This window comes from Ruditapes philippinarum, unplaced genomic scaffold (genome assembly GCF_026571515.1).
Source record: "Ruditapes philippinarum isolate M1 unplaced genomic scaffold, ASM2657151v2 ctg135_1_1_1_1, whole genome shotgun sequence".
Classification (NCBI taxonomy): Eukaryota; Metazoa; Mollusca; class Bivalvia; order Venerida; family Veneridae; genus Ruditapes; species Ruditapes philippinarum.
Window position 1 is genome coordinate 822,085 of NW_026862663.1, and position 25,197 is coordinate 847,281.

Sequence of the window (25,197 nt, forward strand, 5' to 3'; positions counted from 1 at the left end):
GAATATTATCGGTCATATTTCATGAAGCTGTGCTGACGAAACTGCATCATGAAAAAGAATTTGGAAACGTACTTTCCTTACTTTACAATCCATATATACATTTGTATTGTAATGTACGTACTATTATTTTGTTGAAATAACATATCATAAAAATAAAAAGTGCTATAGAGTGTAGAAATATATCGACAAAGTCTTGATAAATCCTTATCAAAAATGAACTGCTGTATACTACATCAGACAAGGACTTACTTTTCCGACAAAACTAAATGTAGTGATACATAATAGTTTAAATATTTGGACTTGTTTGTTTCAAAACAAACTGATATGGTGAAATATTACATCGCAAAAAACACTGACAATGAGTTTCGTCCAAAACATACTGGTAAGGAAATGTTGGTATAAATTACACAAGATTGTTTGCTTATAGCAAAAAAAAAATACGTCTTGAGATTTAATTTTAATACATGATACATATTGACAACATGGTTGACATTATTTGGTGAAATCAAATGAATGAAAGGCTGAACTGCAGAAATAAATATATTGTTTTTAGATTCATCAGAGTTATATTTAAGTATCCCTTGATTTAGATATTTGCGCTTGTTAACTATCGCTTTAAATCTGAGCCTCGTCTTAACAAAACATCACCCCATATCAATTTTATTGAAAAGATTGTTGAAATTTGAAAAATGTTATTACATTTTCGTCCATTTTTATTTAAATAAAATCCAAATATTTTCATACTTGTTTATAAGTAAGTTAATTGGTATGTTTTCTTTAACAAAAATTGAAAACGTATTGTTCAATAGTCATTTTATCTAAAATATTGTTCGAGCAATCTCAGGAAAACTGCAATAATGTGTATGATAAATCGGATGTCTGGAGAAAATGCAAATCATTTTTTTCCGTTTTCCGCAAGCACAGACATGCACGTCAGTTATAATGGTTCCCATAGGAAGACTATATCATACTCAAACCCCTTTTTATCAAATATATGTATCCACAAGATTTAAAATGGCGAATATTTAACTGCATCCATCCTTTCTTCCACATAGCACACGTGCATTTATATTGTTAATATAACCATAACTTATATAGGTTGCGTCCATGTCTGTACGTAGTTGATGACTTGTGCTTTACCGAGTTCTTCGTCTCGTTTTCTTTTATCAGCAGGGACCTGATCACATGTTGAATCATCAGATTGCGTTTCACTGTTCTTGTCTTCAATATTCTCACTATTGTTGTTCTCTTCTTTTGATAGAGCTATACCTGAATCATTCTGATCCTTAGCTTCGGAACAACTTTCATTGTCCGCGATATCGTCTGCATTTGTAGTGACTGTAAGTGTATCACATAAACTATGTAGGAGTCGTAACAGTTTTGGCAAATAACATAAGAACGACCCAAACATTTCCTTCTCTAAACCTGTCATCACGTGTGTGTTTGTAACGTTTTCATCTTTTTCAAACAAGTAACCCGGATGAAGCATACCCTCTAGCTGCGCGAGTAAACGATGGAACGTGTCACACGCGTTAGGATCTAGGGTTTCATCAAATGAAATAGGAAGTGCATTTTCACCTATTTCTTGAACAATTATGCGTATGAAATTTACAATAGCCAAATATGTGTAAACAACATTGCTGCGGGAACTTTGAGCGACTACACTTTTGCTGAATTTAAGATGATGGTAGCAGTTCATGATATCCTGTAAACACGTCATTTCCGGCGTCTCCTCTTTCCTGGCAATACGAATAACTAATAACAAATCTTTGATAGAATCTTCAAATTCTGTGATTTTTTCGTCCGCTCTTACAATTTGACTGCGTAGTTTTTGCTGCCATGTTTTCAAATCGAAATTGCACAATTCACCTTTAAAAAATAGAGGACGGCATTCAGCAAGGAAAGGTAAACAATGATTAAATGTATCTAGAAAAAATAAACTTTTCTACTTCTCTAAAAATTCAGACCAAGGTTATATTTGTTTATTAGTTAACACGGTATGTATGAAGAATATTTTGATAATGTCAAAAAAATCCGGACATGCGCCTAGTTAATGATGTTTTTACAATTTTTACAACATTCTTTTACATATTCCAAAGTAATAAAATATTAGATTGTTTTATTATCTTATATTTTCTAGAAAGAAGGAATTTTCTAGAGGAAGGACATACCTAGACTGTTATCATCTTTCATTGACAAGTCCTCATCATCATCACATTGAAAGTATTCTATTGCATCAACAGGGTGCAGAACATTTTCTTCCGCTGGTCCACGAACTATTAAAATATCCCTGTACTTATTTACCATTCCGTCCTCCATATCTATAGACAGTTCGAGCTGTCTCGCCTTTAACTTAACCAAGTGATCACGTGTCACCAACGTACTGTGAACTATCTTTTTTAAGCGTCCAGATATGTAATTTTGATAAAGAATCTCAAAAGCACCCAATGAAGAGCAGAGAATAAAAATGTTAATGTTAAACCCAACTTGGCTGATACTTTGTATAGAAATTTCCTCGAATCCAAATTGTTCTTTTAGCTCGTGAAAATGGGCTTTTCTGTTTTTTATCACTAACTTCACGAAAGTAAAGCAAGTGCTTTTAAAATCATCTTTAGTAGATTTAAAGTCATCACGTGTTTGTTCAAGCTCTTCTTTGTCGATTCGCTGAACACCTTTCACAGTTACCTTCAGTTTCACTTCACCTAAAACATATTTAAGAACGTTTCATTTATCTGCCTGTATCCATTAATTGCAAGTTATTTAAACGGGCAAAGTATTAGACAGGTAAGACAGAATGGACAAAGTTAGGGAGATTAAAATCTTTAGATTGCTGCAAAAATTTGTATTTGGTTCTATTAAAACTTGATATTATTAGGTACAGAGATACAAGGACCCAGATTATATCACGTGATAGGACTAGAAGCACGTGTTACCTTTCAGTTAAGTGACACTTAAAATGACAATAATAATTATGTATAGAAAAAAACGCCGATGGAGGACGTAGTAATAGTTGTAAAACGATATACATACACTTGTCTGTTGGTTTTGACGGAGCCACTTGGACAATGAGCGGATTAACACCTGGCATGACTTGCGTAGTAGTTTTCTTTTTCTGTTTGCTAGAGTCGCTGTCCGATGACCTGTTGGATTTTGGTCTGGATAAACGGTCAGCAAGCGCTGAAGTAACATAAAACATACCAATAATAGCATTATTGCGGATAGTAACATAGATAATGCTGTTGTCGTATGGTAACGGAAACATGATGACATCGTGATACCAGTAGAACATGACATCATAAAAGTGTTATCAAAGTGTCATGTGGTTCCGAGTATCACATCACATAACCACTATATACGACAATAATCGATAGCATAGTAATGTATAGTAACAGAGATGGCATCAACAATACTGTAGTACCATGTACTTAACACAGAAAAAATACTAATACTATAGTGTCACTTAGTAACACAGAACATGATGCCAGTGATACCAGTGTCGTGTTGTAACACAGACCATGATACCAATAATACCATAGTGTTGTGCAGTATAAATATGATACCAGTAATACCTTAGTGTCGTGTACTTAACGCAGACTAACGTTTCAGTGATACCATATTTTCTTGCATATCAGACTGGCGTTTTCGTTAGTTTTACCCATGCCGGAAATTTCATCTGGCATGGGGGGTTCCAGATGAGTCGCGTGCTGTACACTTGCACGATAAAGATGACGTCATTGTACCGTTATGAATGATTTTGTAATTCATACGCTGTTGAATGAAAGTAGTTACGGTAGTAATGATATAAATTTTCATAGAAAATAAAGATAAAGAATTAAAAATATAATGGAATATGGTAGAATATGCATGAAAAAATATCTGACATATGTTTGCAGTTCGGATCGGAATATCCGTCCCGAGGTGATCCGCCCATTGGGCGGTAACGAGGCTTGTAGTAACAAGGAACAGTTATAACAGTATCGTGTAGTAACACAGAATATGACACCACTAATACTATAGTGTCAGTCATATAGTTACATCGGACAGGGTGCTGGTGATACCATAGTGTTGTGTAGTAATACATTACTTGGTGTCAGTAATACCTGAATTAGTGTCGATTACCAATTAAAAACAATCGGATATGGTTTAGCCATAACGTCTCATATAAAAATGCGAGGTAATGTCTATTTGCCTAAACTTTTTTTGTACATTCGGAACATCTTTATTTTACTTGAGCCAACAATATGAATCTCCTTAAAATACACATGCGAAGGTCAAACCATGTTATCTTTAGAGACATTTGCGGCAACCACAGCAAAATGTGTATGTGGCTAGTGTGCATCTTTTCATAACGTTACCTTTTTGTTTAGCTTGTTTGTTGACCGAAACTTCTTGTGTGACGGCAACTGTTACTGGTCGTCCCATATAGGGAACACTTCTTCTTTCAGACAAACGCCGTAGTTGTTCTGAAATTAAAACAGACTTAAACTTGTTAAAATCATAATTCCTTTCTCCGAGTTTTATCAAGACCATTATCTTTGGTCTCTATAAGCATACTCTTTAATTTCACTTAAAGACCTTTTCCTATTTGGTATTACTTTTATTAAAAATATTAAAAGCCAAATCTACCAATTTTTCTGCCATTCATATTTATTACAAATTGGTGTACAACAAACAACAATGTCAATTTATTCCATTATATCTTAAGACTTTTAGTCAACAACTAGGGCTATAAAGCTGTATAACTTAATGTTTGCTAATATTTGAAGTCATTTTGAGAATTAATGAGAATATACTTCACTAACCGCCAGCACGTCTTAGTCCAAACATCTTAATAACATTCTGTAATTTTCCCTGGCATGAGCCACGCCCTATAATATCTGTCCACTTACACAACCCACAGAAGGCTAGGTCAGACATCGGGGAGTTCACGTGTGTAGCCTCGATTTCGTCCAGAATGTCTTCTGCCACACCGAGCTCCTCACAGACGCTCCTCCATTCATGTGTGATATAAGGCGCGATCTGTTTGCACGTGGCGCGAATTTCTGTTTAAAAAAGATGTGTAAAATTTAGTTAAAATTATATCATTGTCGTGTATTTCATTGCTTTTAGGCGGAAATTAACACTTCAGCAATATTATGTTAGTATGTTATACCGAATATTTCAGCAGTTCCGATATGCCAATATTGAATATGTATTGAAAATGCATTATTACTCCACTGATAAACTTGATATTTTGTAACTTTCATATTAAAAAAAACTCCTTAAATTAGATATACATAATCTTAATCTCATGGCACATTGAATGCTACCTTATTAAGCTCTTGGTAATCTTTTTGAAATTTGGAAGTATTATTTTGTTGTTGTTGTTTTTTACTACTATAATTCAAGCAAAATACATAAATTGAATATATATGAAATGGTATAAATATGTAACCATGGTTGTAGTATCATTAGACTATATATTGTTTAATCTATTAATAATAAGTGACTTTATAGTGTGCTATAATTATGTATTCTCAATTTTTTTCTCTAACTCTGTAGTTTGTATGTTCATCCTCGTAATTGCCTTTTTTACGTCCGTCCTTCTGTCACATTGTTCACCTGACAGGCTCTCCGTCCATAGACTGTCAAAACAGTGGAATAAGGGGGTGGGGAAGCATACGTGTCATATGGACATATTTTAGTTACATTCCCCTACTAAGCTAAATATAGGAAGAGCATTGAATTTGTAATCCGGGAGTCGCTAGTTCGTTCCTCGAGCAAGGTGAAATTTCTCCGGCGGGTTATTTGTACATATATTTATCTCTCATTTCTCGGTCACTTGCGTAGACACTGTTTAGTTATCCATTATACCTAGTAGTTGAAAATACCACAGAGGTATGACTAAAAAAGTGTTCATATCGGAGTAAAATAACAAGACTAAATTAAATTAACGAATAAAATTATTCATGTGTCATTTTCATTACAACTACAAGACATAATATAATCGTAACATTCGTGTATAATGATATATAATTTGATAAAAAGACATGTTCCGCACTATACTTAATCCTGAATGAAGGTTTCGCCCAGTCAATCCATTTTGAATTGCTCTTTTCGATTTATTGAATAAACGCTTTGCTTCAATGGTTTAATTCATTTCTAAAACATCGAGGTTTTCTTTATATTGTAATCGTTTTAACATTTTAACATTTGAACTAAGTGTATTTTTCTTTGTGTGAAAGAAAGTTGTAAAACGTATCAAGTTGATCAAAAAAACCTTGATCAAGTGTCATGATGTGAACAACTTTTGTGTTGTACTGTCTGCATGAATAAAAGACGGGTTTTATTTTAGTTTAAAAATAGCCGCTCAATTGTTACTTCTATAATTTATGTTAGTTTTGAGACGTCTTCCCGGGACAAACCTGTCATATGAGGAAACTTGGTTGAGTGGCAGACACTTTAACCACTAGGCCACCGCTCCTTATTTGTTGCATACCTTAAACATATAGTCGTTGGGCATAACAAATCTCAGCAGTGCCTTATCTAGCTATTCCATATGTATTTAACGACTTAATATGTTTTATCATTCACAATTTCCAAAATAGATAAAAAAATCTATAACAAAGAGAAATAAAACTTAAGTATTTCAACGACTCAAACTTGAAGAAAAAAATGTTCGAAATTTAACTTAACAACATTTATGTTCAAATACTAGTATATATATTTACATTTTTGTTGATATGTTAAACCATCGTATTAAACAAAGCCTACAACTTACCTTCAATCACGGCTTTAGACGGTGTTGGCGCACCGGCTGATTTACTTCGGTTCATTATAGTTTATGTAAATTTATGCAACCTCCTAATCCGCAATATTAAACAGGTGTGAATTTTCTTAATCCTCTTTTCTTCCATGAAAAAAATATTTCTTCTTGAATCGCTGCAAAATGGTCAAATACCTTCCGAAAAGTCCAGTGTGTGTAGTAATAATTTAAATCGTAAATTCTTCATGGCAGGTCCTTTTCTCCACTTATTATATTTCACTTTTCACTGAACACAAACAAAATAGCCTAATAGGGTTCAATGAGCTCTATTGATTGTAGATTTTGCACGTAATAGATACGTTCCCGCCGGTTTTATAATGCACGTTTTAAGTCAAGAGCTCGTTTCTTATTTGACAAGCGAATTATTCTTGTTTACCGATCACTTATACTCGCTCGTCAATCCTATCTCTACCACAAAACATAATAATTCCCTAATGTCTTAAAACCAAGTGGTAAATGTTAAGCTCGAATAAAACAGATTGCCATATTGATATTCCGCAGATTTGAATTAATCGAAACAAATTAATGTCCTTAAATGATTTATGGTGCAATATTACATCTATAATGATTTTACGAGTTAATACGCCGTAAAAGTAAAACTTTTCTTCAGTTTTCAATCAAAATGGGATATATCGAAAATCTTTCGTAAAATTGATCTCTCATACTTAAGTTCAATCAAATAAAAATATTTGTATAATAAATAGTGTAATATATAGTAGAACGGCAATTTAATGACAACTCTCTCTACAGTTTACTGATGTATGACTTCATGTTATCAACAAAATAAGGAATTTGATCTAATAATAAATTACAAAAAATCATAAATGAATAAATCGAATTCAGGCAGAACATTTAATTAAATCTAAACATGTTGTTTGTTTCGAATAAATATATTAAAATAATGCAAGAAACCTGTACGGGCAATACTTCGTTGTCTCTATGTGTTCAGCAAAATATGTAACACCTGGTGTAAATAAGATATCACCTTTAAAACATCGGTCTATATAAACAGTAGACCTTAATTGAAATGATAAAGAAAGTTTCTCCTAATATATTGTCTTCTTTTTGGGTATAAAAGCGATGCTCCTGGAGTTATCTGTACTTCTATGTTACCACTTAAAGGCAGTCTATGATCAATCAAGAGTAAATTTTACTGTCGAGACGACAGTTTGGGAGAGTACGGTAATGTTTGAAGAACGGATAATAATATTATTATGGTATTCAAGATGATCAAAGACAGTAGCAGTTCTGTCGTGGATAAAAATAGCTCGACTTGTTTTACTAACTCAGCAATACAATCGCCGACTACTGGTGATACAATGTTGTATGTTGGTTATATTCATAATTGCCTACTGTCACATCAAACTCGGTGAAAAAAATCAACAATTCATTATCAGTAGTTTTAGTAATACGATTTCGACAAATTAACGACAAGTGATACCGATAATGTTGAGATCACATGATTACTTTCCAGTTTTTCCAGGGGATGAATATGATAATTATATAGTAATGGCTTAGAACCATCGACCTCCCGTTAGCTAGCTTAAAAGCTACCTAACATGAGAGTCCCTGACAAAACCAATAGCGGTGGGGACACCGAGGTCTTATGTTATCGACTGTTTTCTGTGTGATTTAAAATATTTTTTTTTCTCCTTTGAACATTCTTATCTTCTAACCATTATACTTTCTATTAATGCACAAATGATAAGCATTTCCACATCACAATTTGCACAACAAAACATGAAGACACAACAACACATGATTGCACCATTTTCATATTTTTTTTATTTGTATCAAATAAGATTTGCCTTAACAACGAATGAATAGCACAATAAAACTAAATAATGTTTGAATCATGAATATGGTAACTATATATGCAGCTAATATGATAATTTACTGACCATTACCTAGTGTTAACATTCTTATATCATATACACACATTTCAGTCTCAGAATCAGATACTTTATTATCTCGGTATTAAATAAAACAAATCGTTAGAAATTAAATCTATATTAAATAACACATGTGTTAAGAAACTACAATTAAAAGCATCACAACAATGAAAGTTTGGTTGGAATATGTTTAATAACAACAACCAGAAGCACTGTTGCATGGGAAATGTTAATGGTATATGTTGTAAACCGAAAGTTCGCATCATTTAATTAGCTATTCATTTATCATATACACTCTAATATCAAATCAATATTTGAAACATAATATTTTATTATCAGGAAAAATTGGGTCACTTTTACAAAGTTTTACAGAATATATTTATAGAAACTTCCACGTTTCAAGGGAGGAGTTAGTATATAATTTCATGGAAGCAACAAGGAGCTAGGGAGTTATGCTGACTAAAGCACCATTAATCACATGACACTGTTCACAATCATCAGACATTTTATCATTAGTATATATGTAAAAATATTGCTACATAAATATACATACAAACATGTGAGTTCAAATTTTGTCTGTCACATTATATTACATATGTCTTAAAACATATAAAGCTTTGAAAAAGTACAAAATATTAACATTGTATTAAAAAAGAGAAACCAACTTTTACTATCTTACATAGGAAAGAAATACAACTAATATAGTAACTAAAATTTACTCTATACATGTACAACAAATTTGTTAACAAAGAATCAAAGTTGACTAATAATCTTGCTTATAAAAAATGTCACAATGTCTCCACATAGATTTGTTGGGAATACATGTATATGGTACAGTTCAATTTCTGTTAAGCAATCTCGTCAACATAAATCACTGTATACTTCTACTATATCTGCTATCACATAAACATTTCATTTTAACTATCCTGTGACTACTCTGAATAAACATTATTCTTAAAATCACACATTTAAATGCTGATAATTCACTGTCAATCAATGCAAACAATCTTAATATTTATGAAATATTTATAACATTGTGTTAAAGAAACTTTTGTTTACTGTATTGGACAGGAAGACAAATCCATTTAAATATACATGCAGTCATCTCACAGCCTTGTTATATGTATTTGACAATATTGTCAAATTATATAATAATCTCAAGAAGACAAATATTTAAATGTTAAATTGCAAGTAAACAGTCCGGTTGGCCTACCACCACTTTACAGTTAGGTTGGCCTATTACAAGTATTCTGTCAGGTCTGGCTGTCACAAGTATATATCTAGGTCAGGTCAGCCTACCACCAGTATACAGTCAGGTGAGCCTGCCACCAGTAAACAGCCAGGTAATGGCCTACCACCACTTTACAGTTAGGTTGGCCTACCACAAGCATTCTGTCACGTCAGCCTGCCACCAGTATAGTTAGGTTGGCTGACCTACCACTTGTAAACATGTCGACAGACCTACCATGTATACAGTCAGGTCAGCCTGTATGTATATTTTAGTACTTCATTGTACTTCAATGTCACAGTCCCTCACATTAAATGTACAATATTCCAAAGCAGGAAAAGACCATGAAATATGGTAAATTAAGAACATGGTTCATTCTATGCTTAAATCATTAGATGACATGGTTTATTTCAAGGATGGTTTATATACTGTCATTTATACAACAAACTTCAACATGATGGAACAATATGCTAGGATGAATATAAAGTAAATTGAATATTACATTACCACATTTAAGGCAGCTTTCAATCAAATTATACCAATAAATTGCAGAATTTTAAAGTGCAAAAATATATCAAGTGACTAGCAACCCAATTACCTTAAAAAATAAATACAACAACCTGGTAACATGCATATTTTCAACTGTAAGGTAGAAAATACGAGGAATAAAAATATAAATGATATGACACTGTAAGGTGCCCTTCCAATAAAATCAGTATGATTTAACATCCCTCTATTGATAGTAGCAGTAAAAAAGATAAATCTTCAGTAAAATAACATTGAAGATGATAAGCATAGGGCATGATTGTGTAACAGAATTATTTTTTTTATTTAGTATTGTTATTTTTTCGAGTTTATTATACTAAGGAACTTTTAAACTGAGGAACTTTCAGGAAATGCAAAATAGCAGAACAGTGTAAAGCATGTTATTGCTAAAGAATATACACCTAGTTTGTAGTACCAGAGACATAAAAATGTGTAACAATACTAACAAACATGTTCAGAAATACAAAGGAAAAGTATTGTATACATATAGACATTTTCAGTGTAGTAGTTATAAGGTTTTAGAATACATTAAGAAATGCAGAACTGTAGATATATCTGGGGGAGTCTCGCACCATGTCCGTTACATGACATAACCATTTACACTTACACATTACCATCCCTATGTTTCCAGTATAGATTGTTCTATATTGAGGTGTCAATCAACTTTATGGGTCATGGGAGGGAATTCATTGTCATCATCCAATCGTAATGCATTCAGTCCTGTCCCAGCTGCTACATCCTGTCCCGTGGCCCCTTGATCAAACTCTTGGAATGGCTGAGAATCTGAAAATATACAAAATAATCTTACAGCTCTACTCAATAAATTATATACAAATATCTGTATATACAAACAGTAAGAACAGGAATATTACAATACCTGGACATTTTTAACCTTTACCGTTATTTCATTTTAATAAAGAAAGCAAAACATCTACCTTAAACATAATGTTATCAGGACTTAATTAAATGTTTTACTTACTGACAAGTAAGTCATTATTAAAAGAAAAATAATAACAATGTGATCTTTGGCAAATTTTTAAAAAAATGAGCATTTCAATATGTTTTATTTAATATGAAATTAAATGCAAATGGAATTAATTAGATAGTTGATATTCATAAAACTAACAGGATTAATTCTATGATTGTGTCAAAATGTCAGTAACAGGTTTAGTCTACAGCTGATCTAACTTTGCTTATGCTGTCTAATAATAAAATACTGAGCAGTACTATATTGCACATGCACAGCTTCTTTTTATAATTCTTTTTTTGAACTCCAAGGACAGATACATGTATATACATAGATTTAAACACCAGTCACCATCTTAAGTGTTCTGAATCATAATGAAAAGGGTTATCAGAGAATGGCTTTCCCATTTGATAACAGCATTTCCATTTTCTCATTAAAACACATAAACATTATGGGGAATTGCATTGGCCAAAAGTTGCTCACCTGAGGACAAAATGGTATTGGTGTGAACATTTTAACAGTGGTGACAAATAACCCCAAAATGTCACTTTGTCAGTAGAGCATGAATTTTATGGTTTTATAAACTATAATGAAGTCAGTTAAACCTTCAAAATTTAGAGGATGTACTGTCCTGCCAATGAAACTCACAATGATTGTTCATGTATCTCAAAGAAAGGTTAGATTTTTCTTATAGTTCTCCCTATGAAAGTCTATGTAACATTGATGACCCCCGGAGTTAGTCTCAAGGATATAATTTTTACAGCCTATGTACTAAACCTCTAGATGATCTACAAACCAAATATAAAAGCTCTCGGCTTGGCAATTTCTAACAAGAGGAGCTATTAAGTAAAAATTCCCTATATAAATTGATGTAAAAATAATGAACCCCATGGCTGGGGTAATTTTGATATAGGTCAACTGGATTGCAGTTTAATGCCATATATCTAAAGCGATAGCCATTAAAGTTTCAGAGAAGTAAATTTAAGAAGGTTTTAATTAACCAATGACAACGGGGGCAAGGTCAACTTTGACTTGGGGACCATGATTTAAACAATCTTGGTAGAGATTCATTTGAACAACTTTGATAGGACACTATCTATCCAAGGATCATCCCTTTGATGTGTAATCAAAATACAGTAATTGGTTGCAGAGGAGATGTTGTTTAAAGAAATTGTTGACAACAACAAACAAAGGAAAGAGGGTGAGCACAAAAACTCACTAAGAGCAAATTGTGCTTGGTGAGCTAAAAAGATCACTTAAAACATAAACATTATATAAATGGCCTATATGGAACATAGGAAGTTCTATATGATCAGTAATATTTTTACATCATTTCACCTGGCAACAATACAAAACACATACAGTATCAGTTTATTTGTAATAAAATAAACCATTTTTATCATGCAAATAAATGAAGTATGCTTGCAAATAATAAAAATTAAACAACTTCTTTTATTAAATAGGTAAGTCATGCATTTCCCTCCCTTTATAATAATGGCACAAACATGCATTTAATGAAACATAAAGACAGGCAAAGCCTTAGATGAATTATTACACTTAATTGTACTTATAACTTAAATCCTTCATAAATGATTAATTGTTAACCTTTAATGAACTGACAGAGATGTAATCTTTGCTCATAAATCAATAAAATGTATTTAATGACTATACTAACTCAGTAAGATTAAAATCTATAACCTGAAGGCAAATAACTAAGAGTAGCTAACTAGAAAGGAATCACTTAGTTTAACAGAATATTAAAAGTAACATTAAATATACATATATATATCATGTTTGTTTGATTGGGTTTTATGTCACACTGACACAGTATAGGTCATATGGCGACATTTCAGCTTTACTGAAGACCTCAGGTGCCCTTCCGTGCATTATTTCAGGCACGAATGGGTACCCGAGTAGAACCCCGACATTCCATGAGCCAGCTGGATAACTTACTCACACAAAAGAATCCAAAGTTCCTGTTGGAATTCGAACCCACAGGAAATGAAAATAGAATAAAAATATACTGGTTCAATATTTAACAAAAATTGCTTTCCCATGCAAAATAAGATACAAATCAAATGTGATAGAAACAAAATATGTACACCTCCAAATTTTTATTTTAGGCTATTGTGAAAGTCATTTGAGCCGTGTCACGACAAAACCAACATAGTGGGTTTGCGACCAGCATGGATCCAGACCAGCCTGCGCATCCGCGCAGTCTGATCAGGATCCATGCTGTTCGCTATCAGTTTCTCTACTTGTAATTGAGTTGGTAAGCGAACAGCATGGATCCTGATCAGACTGCGCGGATGCTCAGGCTGGTCTGGATCCATGCTGGTCGCAAACCCACTATGTTGGTTTTGTCGTGACATGGCTCATTTGTTTCTTTGACATTCAACTTTAATTTCAGGTGAACAAAATATCTCAGACTTGTTGTGGTTAAACGACTTTACAAGAAAATACATTTAGAAATAAAAAATCTAAAAATTCAACATGTATGAGATTGTTTTCAAAAATATTTCCCTCCTGAAAATCTTGAAAAGAAAAGAGAAGAAGCATATATCCCACAATCCTGCTGTGAAAAGTACATATATACACCACTGTGACTGTTAATGCAATATTACCTGTTGACAGACTTTCTGTTGCAATACCATACAAAGTAAGTACTGTTACAGAATCTTTACAATATATTTACAATAGGGTAAGATACTGAGTCAAACTGATGATCATTTAACATATACAACATATACAATACTTTAAAATTTGTTCCAGGAATATACATTGTACTTCTATAACACACAATGTGCCAACAGATTCATAGACAAAAGTTTGCACAAATCTATTTGTTCTCATAGCACTATCCTTATATTGCCTCTAATTTATTATACAAATAATTCATTGCATTAAAACAACATGTTCCACGGCAACATGAACAAAATATCAGCATGAATACATGCTTAATGGAAGAGCACAAAAGTTATCAATTCTGATATAGATTTCTAAATTATAAATTGTTGTTTTTGATTTCACACAAAGAAATTAACAAAATTCTGATTAGATGGTCATGTATATAAATAGTATCTCTTAATATAATTTCATGTTAATTCTTTAAATTGTTGTTACAGTGAGCATAAGTGCAAATTTTCTTTCACAATAGATGTAAATAATTTAATAATGATTTTCCATGCTCAACTGTCACCTAGCTGTTGACCATTTCCATGCCAATTTAACAATTTTATTTAAAGAAAAATTTCTAACAGTTTTAACCATAGAGTTGAAGCATATGTTAATCACTCTCATAAAACTGTTACTACATTTTAAGGTGCAAATGAAGATTAAGTAAAAGTTTGACCATGACAGAAACTAGCTACAGGAATAATAAAATTGTGACAAATTTAAAGGCTGATGGTGTAAAATGCATACATAAATTAATGGTAACTAATGTACAGTGAAATGAACAAATAAAAGTTCTAATGATAAAGTATTAGAAATGAAGATGAATGACAGTAAAATGATAAAACTTTCTCTGTCTAAACTTGTCTTTCTTTTGCACTACTATCTTACAATGATTTCAGTATTCCACAATAATGTCATTTTGTGGTTATACTGATTGTTCTGTGTCAAAGGTCACTGTTTATGTTAGATATCAAGCATGAAAATACATGTACATGTATATTATAATATACAATATATCATTATCATTCCCACTGGTAGCAGAAAATAACAGATATTCAGTTTCCTAAATAACTGATTCAACCAAGCAACTTAATTTACAAATTCACAAAAGTGTGTTCAAAACGGATATATAAAATATCTTCAGGTCTTAGAAAAAAAGTTGTTTAAATGTTATAAACAGGGAATAATGTGAATGGCATATTAACAAGCAGTAAGTTATATGAGGACTAGTTTCACACACAGATTGCCTACATTATTTTTTTATCTGACAGCAGATCCACTATAACTGATGACTGCTATCTCTTTTTTATGTGTTCCCTTATATTAAAATCCAAGTCAACCAAATCTATTGTAAGGAAGTATAACAGGACAGGGTGCTAAACTCAGTTTTGTAACATGTAACCTCCAAACCTCTTAATAAACCTCAAAATTAACTACACTTTATCTTAATCATTATTTTCCAGAAATACTTTACAATACTAGGAAAATACTGGTTTGCAATGGCTAAAATTCTATACAAGAATAGTCTAAGTCATGTTATATGTAAGTTATCTAAGTCATGTAATGTTGAGTCAATGCTTTGTTAATGGTCATAGATATATTTGAGTTAAAGTTTTTATCATAGTCAAGACAATGCTGTTATGGTCATGCTAGCTGTCAAATTAAGGACACTTGTCAAGATGATATGATCAAAGTCATGTTATATGTTAAGGTCTATGATGATGAAAAGGTAACTGAAATGTTCTAACACCATAAGGTACATGCTGAAACAAGTATACTTGGTAATGAGTACATTGTGCATTATTTACAGTTACCTCTTCCATCAAGTATAATATCTATCTCAGATATTTGGTCCTCCCCGACCTCCTGCGGTCCTGACTTGCCCTGTTGCAGGACCGTGGCGTAACTCTCCAGACGGAATGGCGACGTAGAGGGACTGGGGACAGGCTTACCTGCGTTGTGCCGAGGTGGTGTACCATCTCCTGCCGGTTCTGCACGCTTCAGTGAACCTGCATAGCTGACAGGGTTTGATTGCTGGGTTAGTGGTCTATCAGAACTTCCAGTAGGGGGCTCAGAAACATTACCTCCCTCACACAAACGTCCATCCAAACTAACAAACATAAACAAACAACAATTTTATTACGTTTATAATAATGAAATTCATTCAACTTTGTGACAATGTTCTCCTAAGGTTCAAATATCTATCAAAAGTAACATCGTTTATCAAAACTCTACAAAGCTTGAGAGTTTTTACAGACTCCAAAAGAAACCATAATAATAAGTGGGCTTGACTATTCTCAGTGCTTGTCAGTAAAACAAGAGCCTTAATAATGTTAAATTTTCTAGGTTTAAAAAGGGCAATTATTCAGTCAAAATCCATGTCAGCGTTAGTTATGGCCCTTCCACTGTGACCTATTATGCTTTTAAATAAGCGTTTGAAGTTTCAACCCATTCCCTTCAGTTGTTTTGGAGCTATCAACTTGCATGCAAAACTTTAAGTGTGACGCTGGTGCTGATGACTGGGTGAGTATGATAACTCTCCCAATTCTTCGAACAGTAAAGCTAAACATATCTTACAGTAAAGCAAACAAATTCTGTTGCACTTTGGACCTTCACATAATATTTCACAAGTTCAATAATTTTAATTTCATTTAAATTTTAACTGTTAATAAAAATCTTTTTTAAGAAATGTAAATATAGTGAAGATTCAAACTTACAGACATTTTTGTTTTTCACAACTTGAAAAATAACGTAATGTTTGCATTTTGAAAAAAAAACACAATAAAACTGCTTAAAAGAATTTAAGAGAGAAGTGAATTTCAATTTACCCATGTTGTCTAAGAAGAGTACACTCCCCTCCATCATTAGGATCTAGGTTATATATATACAGGTATCCATCTTGGGAAGCTACAAGCAGGCGAGGGATTTTCTGTATACTGAAATAATAATAAATAATGTAAAATGTGCTTGAAATAAAACTACAAAATGTATACATGTATTAATAATGTATGAAATAATAATACTGAAATAATATCTGTAGCTTTGTGTTACAGAAAAAAATTTTTTTTTTAGTTCATACAGATTTTATTTTAGTTTGATTGTGCAGGAAGCTATTATCCTAGACACACTCTTGAATCCATTCCTGAAACCAACCAGTACTGAGCAATGAGTGTAAAGTTTCTTCCTCAAAGAACCAAGGGCTTGATCCTGACAGGGTCTGAACCCATGCTGCTTGTGTTCCTTAAATTACTGATCTGTTACATTAACTACTCGGCCAATCTGCCTATCCTTTTTGTCCAGAAATATATCATCTGATTGGTAGAACTGTCAAAGATCTACTTTTTGATTGACAAATTATCTCTTTATCATTTTAAAAACTTTACAACAAAATGAATATCATTTAAATCAAACCAGTTAATCTTTGGTTATTTCTTGTTGATTTTCTTTTTAAAATAGATTATTAACAACTTTTGTGACATCTCTCAAGATCTAAATCTTAGCATAATCAATATATCATAAATTTCGAGGATCTCTTTAAAGGAATCAAACTAATGGTAATTGGAAGATATGTAATTAAAGACATTGACTTTACTTACTGTGCATAAAAACAATTACATTGAATTTTGGTTTTATTTTAGATTGATAGTTTATATACTTATTTTTTTTTTTTAGTTCAAGAAAATCTTTCTTTTTTTTTTATTATGATAGAAACGAGGGGATATCAAGAATTATTCTTCAATGAGTAAACACAGTTTCAAAAAGATTTAACCCTAAACTTGCTGATTTTGTTTTATGGAACATGTTCTTCAATATTAAAAATGGTCCACTAATAATTTTTAGGGCTGTCACCAAATGAAATAGGAAGTTATTAAGCAGAGAGTATAGAGCCTGGTCAGACTGGAAGGACTGGCCTAGTTAATACTAGGACAAAAGATTTTCAGTTTTGCTTAAAGCATTGTCGAGTTAAAGAATCAATCCTTAAAATACTAAGAAAGCCCAGTGTTCATGCTGATTTCAAAGAAGAGGAGAATATAAACATTATAGCATGCATAGACATGTATTGATGAATCAGAAAGCCTTTATAAAACTTTTATGTGAGAAAAAATCTTAAAAAATAAAGAAATTAAACATCAATTTAAAATAAATAATCATCAAATGGATTAAATCTTGCAACAAAAGTTAGAAAAACAGTGAGGTTGTGATTTTCTTTCACCCATTACAATAAAATTGAAAGAGTAAAGTCTGTTGGACTTTCATCATGTTTTTATATTTTCCAGGAAGATACAAGAAAATATAGCTGACATATCAACTAAATACTTTCTTATTTGATCACAAACAATATGTAGGATTAGCATGTTTATACTGTCACATATACACTAACATAGTACTGATGCTAATTTGTAACTTCTACAGACAGGGAAGTGTGCTTCTGTGTGAGACAGAATTGATCTCTATTTATTCTCATTACAACAACAACAAAAAATCACATGTGACTTTATTGTAATCTAAAACGGAGTAGTGATTACTATCATAACAATAATCATGTTACAGCAAAACATAGCAAAAGCTTCATATAAATAAATGTGCTGTTAGCTGTAACCTAAAATTTGAATCAGTATTTTTAGGAAGATAAAAACCACAAACACAGCTATGTCTCACACAGTGAAGTTTTGATTTGTGAAAATGTCAGTCTTACAATGCTTACACACTAACAATCAAACTGTGAGTTTAACTTATCCCTTCCATACCCACTTCCATCATATTGTTTTCAATCTTAAACCGTAGTCAGTTCAAACAAATAATATTCAGCTAAAGAAATATAATTCTAGCTAGATCATGAAGATAAAAGGTGGCTGTTCCTAACAAGTCTTAGTACCAAGGTTCAAGTTGGGTCAATTTTAGTTTGCGCCACCAAATGCGTCAATCAGAAAAAGTTTGTGCCAATGGCTCCAAAGTTGCTACCAGTTATATATCATTGTGATAACAAACACATATTTATAAAATTTATTACAACTGTCTATTATCTAAAATAGAAATTAATATGTGGATTCCAATGTCATATCAGGAAACATAATAATAACTCCAGTAGCACTCAAACCAACAATCCTGGATTGAGAATCAGATATTTTGCCCACTAGGACAACTCTCCCGTCAAACAATGAAAGATGATTACATTAAACTTAAGTCTTTTTATTTAAATATTCCATTGTTTGGACATATCAAGCTAAAAAAATCTTACAATCATCACTTAACAAAAAGATTTTTTTTCATAGTTTCCACACAAACAACTAGAACAATACATTCCCTTAATAAATTGTATCTACTAATTCTGCTAAATCAAGTGAGAAATGATTGTGAAAAGCAGCTTTAAAGATTAATCTATGCACAGACAGTGTGATGTAAGTTAAAGTATATCTCCTAGTAATGTAATTCTGAGAGGGCTTATACAAAATAATTTATAATTTAAGAAGGTAGAAATAAGTATTGTGCAGTATGTATTGGGTTAAGAAGAAATAATCAATTTAATTAACACCAAATACACCCTTTACGGGGGTTACTTTCAAACTATAGTTACCTCTGTGCTTCCCTTACACTGTAATAATGACTACAAAATTACACATGTGTGCTATTCTGGTGAATTATATAGCTCTAGTTAAATTGTATCTATACAGTTATGGTTTTATTTTTTTTACATAAATCTAAATTTCTAGTATCATCATACTACAAAATTGAGCACTAATACAGTTTTGCTAGGATGTTCAAGTATAACAGATGTCTATAAAACTTGGTTCACATAGAGTCACTGTTGATGTACATGTACTAGTAACTGACAAAGAAGCATTTAGTGTTGTTATTTATTTACATTACACCAAGAGTGTGGTTCCAGGGCAACCTTTTTTAATTACACAAGAAACATAATTGCCAAGATGATGTTCAAATCTAAATACATGTACATAAATATCTGTTTCTTTATTTTTAATTGTTTTTTTGTTTGTTTCTTTTTTAAATCACTGAGAGGTTCAGCTTTGTCAATTTTCTTTCTAAATTTTTATGATAAATATACCTTATTTTGAATAATTCTTATTATCAATCTTAACATTGAAAAGTTCATGAATAAATTTATCATGGCGAGAGTTAAATAATTAGTCAGAGTAGTCACATAAAAACATCTTTCCTGCGAAAAAAAATTTCATTGTAATTTTGATATCTTTTGTTGTCATTAAAAGCTTGAAATGTGTCAGAAGAAAACAGAAGCCCAACATTACATCTACTGATGGACAGACACACAAACAAACAAACAGGGCAAAGCTAATACAACTCCCTTATGTAGAAATGGCATAAAAATGGAGGTGGCAACTTAATCACAGGCTTCATTATCATTAAAGGGCAAAAATTATGTACATACATATATACATACCTAGCTATTGCACACACGTTTTTAAGGCCTTGGTTAGGAAGTTTACAGACAGCAAAAGCTCTGCCTTGATTAAACATATCAGTGACAGGACTAGGTAAATATGTTGTCAGCTGTTTGGTGGCTGTATTCACATAACTCATCCATCCAGACTGGTCTTCTTGTGGCTTACTACAAACAATATCTTATACATTTTTAATATTATACATTAAAGAAGAAAAAAGAAATACAAAAATTGAGCAGTTTCAGTATGATCACTACAAAAAGAACATTTGTGAAATTCTCGAGTATGCAGGTTTTGAATTATTTCAGTTAAGTTACCTCCCCTAGTTAAAGTGGACAAGATTCTATGGGGATTTTTTTAATCATGTACATCACTACATATGTTAACTGAAAACATACTTTTAAGTTATAAATGTTGTCAAATGAGGACATTTTTATTGCTTTATAATATACGGTCAATATTTGAGAAAAATACATGTAAAGTTTCATACAATGACACATTCCTGAATTTAAGTGAATACTTACGTGTCTTTTTGAGTTTCTAATTTAAATATATGAACAGTCTCTGTATTACTGGATGCACATAGGTATATAGAATCTGAACTAAATGCCAATGAGTATATATGTACACATCTGAAATAACATATCAATATACAAATAAAGTGATATTACCAATTACATATACAAAATTTTACCATTCATAAAAAAATGTCATTTCTTTAACACTGTTACTATCACAGTGAATATGATATGTCACTGTAAACAAGATTTATATATTCATCTAAATCTTAAAGTTACAGCATACCTGGGAAATCAATACTTGATCAATAATTCTAAATTTATCAAAAGATGTATTGTATCTGAAACATCATGAAAAGCAACATTATTTTATTAGACAAAATTAAAATAACAATGATAAATAAAGTTGGCAAACTTAACACAACTATATAGTAAATAATACCTTTTCATTCCTCTTCTAAATTCAAATAATTTTGACCCATCAGGAACAGAGAACACTCGTATCACAGTACCCTACAAACACAAGGTCAATACACAGTACTAAACAATACAAAAACTGAGGCAAAGTCAGTAACAAAAAATGTTTGAAATGTAGATCCAACTTCAAGATTATAGTTTTTCTATGCCCTGTCTATAATCTCAGGATTATCTTTGAACAAACTTCTTTATAACCTTGGACCCTGGTCTAATACACAAAACTCCTAGTTTAATACTGAAACAATGTTCTTGCAATTCTGATATAGCAATTTTCTATCTCCTTGAGAGGGGTTGGACAAACAAGTAAGATAGATAGATAGTCAGATAGATAGTCACAATATCTAACATTTATGAAGGCCAAGGTCACTTATGAGTCACGATCAAGTTCAGTCTAGTCAACTTGAAGGTCTCCAAAGGGGTTGTTCTGCCCAAAGTATTGTCCAAAGGGTTGTTATGCCCAAGTATGGAGGCAATCCATTAAGAAATAAATTTATGACCAACGTTTTTGAACAGCATTGAAAACAACAAAATGACTGTCACAATAGTTCTGACTTTTTTCTTATACAGAGTCAAGCTAAAAATGATTGTCTTTGAAAATGATAAAATTGTTGCTAAACATATCTGAGTGACAATATTGTTTTTGAACATATCTGACAATGTTGTTGCTAACATATCTGACAATATTGCAATATTGTTCAGGCTTTTTATGTTGGGTTTTATGTTGCACCAACACAGTATAGGTCATACGGCAATTTCCAGCTTTACTGGTGGAGGAAGGCCTAAGGTGCGCGTGTGCATCAATTCAGGCACAATCTATAAGCTTCTCACATGTAAGAATCCTAAATCCCTGTTGGGATTCGAACCCTCAGTGGTTTGAAGTCAACAACCTTTACCACAAGACCAAAGATGCCCCATATTGTATAGCTATCAATACATTTTAAATTACAAATGCTTGCAACGACATGGACTTTAATACCCTGACACACCAGTCAGCAAATCTCTGCAATCTGACCAGGCTCCGCTACCTGCTCAGATAATAAAATATTATTTTGATATTACAATCCCTCTAACAATCCTATATTCAAAATAAGACAAGTTCATTACACATATTCAGCATAGTATAGAGGTTTATTATCTGCACACAATGTACAGATCATGGAGGTTTTTTTCTCAATTTCTGCCATAAACTTAGTATCTTACTTTTTCTGAAGCAGTTGCTATTTTTGTTCCTTGAGCATTGAAGGTTATGGCAGCTAAGGGGTTATCATGTGCTGGTATCATTGTGACAGCTCGCTGAAATATGAAAATAATTTCTTACATATGATATCATATCAAATTTCCCATATGTGTTGTGCATGGTTCAAATGATTTTCTATTACTTAACAATAGCCTTCTACATAAATTCAAAATATATTTATCCCTCATTCTAACTAATTTGTATCTTAAAGGGCCTCCACTTTGGTTTTTTCATGACCGGTCTGGAAAATATTTTTTGAAATTAATGTTCTATTTGATGTTGGTATAGACCAATTATGTGTGTGCAAAATTTCAGTTCATTCAGTCATTTCGCTTTTCCAGAATAATTACTTTTCACTCAAATCAGGCAAAGAATAGCAAAAAAAAATTAATTGCTTTCATTATAATAAAATAATAATATTTCTTATAATCTTTTGCATATCTTTCAGTTTTAGGTGTCTCACCTGTTCTATGTAAGAAAATCAAATTTTAAGGGTTTTTTGCTTGATTTTGGAACTCAGTGAGGTTCCTTTAATTTTAAAGTAAAAAACTTATACAAAATGTATAGCTTGTGAACAACTTGAAAACTTACCAGATTTATTGTATCAAATATTTGAACTTCTCCAATCTGGTTACTACCGGGGTAAGCTAGGAAACAGTTATCATTGTTAATGGAGAGTGCACATAAACCTTGTGGATTGGGTGGGGTATCACGTATAGTATGTAGAACTTTCATATCTCTTATGTTGTGTATGTATAAACTCTCCTCCAAACATACTATCAGTCTCTGTAACAATTCAAGAAAATTTCATTGAGAAATTCATTCAGACAAATAAAATAGCAAAATAATCTCATTAGTATAAGGTACTTATTGTGACTTTCAAGCTTAACTGGCGGATGAAGACCTAAGGTGCCCCTCCACAAATTATTTCAAGCACAAACGAGCATTTAATCAACATTTTACACAGCAATTGTTTATCATGTAGATGACTTGAATAAAAACAATATAAGTAACAATGCTTTAATGCCTTTATGTATTTATGAGCAATATTCAGACAGAAAAATGCAAATTTGACATTCAACATTTGTCATCTACCAATTCCGCAATTAATTTTAATTCTAATTTCAATGTGTTTCTGGAAAAATAGACTAGACCTTAGAAATACTAGAGTCACTAAATTCTGAACGACAAAATCTCAAGTTTATTTTTTGCTAATCCTTTAATTCTTGATTATATAATTATCAGTAATACTATAAATTACCTGTCTATTTAATTTTACTGCTAATATAGAATTAGAGTAGCTATAGTTGCATATTTCTGTGCCCTTCTTAAAATGACAGACTTTAAGTTTCCTTGGTGATGAAAGACTAACAATGGCAACCAGACTACTGGAGAATAATCTCTCCACAATGCTGATATCTTCACATGCTATAAACAATAAAATAATTCTAATAGAATGAAAACATGTACTATCATAATTAAACATATGAGCCAAATCATGACAAAACCAACGTTAATGCGTTTGCGACCAGCATGGATCCAGACCAGCCTGCGCATCCGCGCAGTCTTATCAGGATCCAAGCTGTTCGCTATCAGTTTCTTTACTTGTTTATGTTATAGGGTCTGAAAGCGAACAGCATGGATCCTGATCAGACTGTGCGGATGCACAGGCTGGTCTGGATCCATGCTGGTGGCAAACCCATTATTTTGGTTTTGTCATGATGCGGCTCATATATATTATGAAAAACAGTTCCACATGAACAAATATAGAATAAATAGCATTATTTGTTTAGATATATACATTTTGTATTTCTACTGTGTAGTCTTATATTTCTACAAAAAGAATTATTTGAATGTGACAAAAATCATTTTCATTCTCAATTTTTTTACCTATAGATTTCAAATAATTATAAAAATGTACTGTTATGAAACATCTTATCAGCTTTTTCCTATGATTCTATTTTGTCCTTATTTATTGAAGAAATAACTTTACCATTACTATCATAAATGTGGTCAAGTTTTTCCACAGAACTTAATGAAAACAATTTGTATCCAGTTTTCTTGCCTACCGCTAAGGATCTGAAATATAACATACACAGAATTATTACCGAATCTGTAAAGAACTTATATATTATTGATCTTAATTTGATGAAATTTTGTTATAACAAGACAAACTTGTTATGTGATTACATGTTTGGTATATTAAAATACCTACATGTATATACACATAATAATATATATTGTATATTTACCATTAATAAATGAAGCTAGAAAATAGAAATAAATAACAACAAAGCTTGGTATGTAACCTTCAAAAAGGAAAAGAGTCAACTCGGCCCTATACCAATTCGGCACGGGTCAACTCGGCCCACTTTACAAAAATATATATAACGTATTAACTTTGCTTTGCATGTTGTTAAGGTAAATGAATA

At 31.9% G+C, this 25,197-nt stretch overlaps 2 protein-coding genes across 3 annotated transcripts; both read right to left on the reverse strand.

Annotated features, from left to right (window-relative positions):
• Nucleotides 1-502: 502 nt before the first annotated feature.
• LOC132719799 (uncharacterized) lies at nucleotides 503-7,369 on the reverse strand. Its single transcript, XM_060703715.1, has 6 exons — nucleotides 6,761-7,369; nucleotides 4,803-5,042; nucleotides 4,356-4,463; nucleotides 3,031-3,177; nucleotides 2,172-2,702; nucleotides 503-1,869 (listed from the first exon to the last, which is right to left on the reverse strand). Exons 1-6 carry the CDS (start codon nucleotides 6,813-6,815, stop codon nucleotides 1,091-1,093), a joined length of 1,860 nt encoding a protein of 619 aa, XP_060559698.1. The 5' UTR covers nucleotides 6,816-7,369; the 3' UTR covers nucleotides 503-1,090.
• Nucleotides 7,370-8,567: 1,198 nt separating this feature from the next.
• On the reverse strand, nucleotides 8,568-24,913 carry LOC132719800 (WD repeat domain phosphoinositide-interacting protein 2-like). 2 transcript variants are annotated; one of them, XM_060703716.1, is made up of 11 exons: nucleotides 24,759-24,913; nucleotides 24,027-24,193; nucleotides 23,357-23,551; nucleotides 22,729-22,821; nucleotides 21,494-21,564; nucleotides 21,058-21,165; nucleotides 20,533-20,700; nucleotides 19,690-19,707; nucleotides 16,943-17,050; nucleotides 16,067-16,224; nucleotides 8,568-11,254 (listed from the first exon to the last, which is right to left on the reverse strand). In XM_060703716.1, exons 1-11 carry the CDS (start codon nucleotides 24,856-24,858, stop codon nucleotides 11,127-11,129), a joined length of 1,314 nt encoding a protein of 437 aa, XP_060559699.1. In that variant the 5' UTR covers nucleotides 24,859-24,913; the 3' UTR covers nucleotides 8,568-11,126. The 2 variants fall into 2 exon arrangements, with proteins under 2 accessions (XP_060559699.1, XP_060559700.1); XM_060703717.1 differs by lacking the exon at nucleotides 19,690-19,707.
• Nucleotides 24,914-25,197: the final 284 nt, after the last annotated feature.

Bases quoted from the DNA above. Each gene is read 5' to 3' on its own strand.
- LOC132719799 (XM_060703715.1), bottom strand. From the start codon at position 6,815: ATGAACCGAAGTAAATCAGCCGGTGCGCCAACACCGTCTAAAGCCGTG. The intron at 5,043-6,760 runs GTAAGTTGTAGG...TTTTTTAAACAG, and splicing joins GTCTAAAGCCGTGATTGAAG to AAATTCGCGCCACGTGCAAA. The intron at 2,703-3,030 runs GTATGTATATCG...AATATGTTTTAG, and splicing joins GTCAAAACCAACAGACAAGT to GTGAAGTGAAACTGAAGGTA.
- LOC132719800 (XM_060703716.1), bottom strand. From the start codon at position 24,858: ATGTTATATTTCAGATCCTTAGCGGTAGGCAAGAAAACTGGATACAAA. The intron at 24,194-24,758 runs GTAAAGTTATTT...TATTGTTTATAG, and splicing joins CCACATTTATGATAGTAATG to CATGTGAAGATATCAGCATT. The intron at 21,565-22,728 runs GTAAGATACTAA...TTGTGTTTGTAG, and splicing joins TAGCAACTGCTTCAGAAAAA to GGTACTGTGATACGAGTGTT.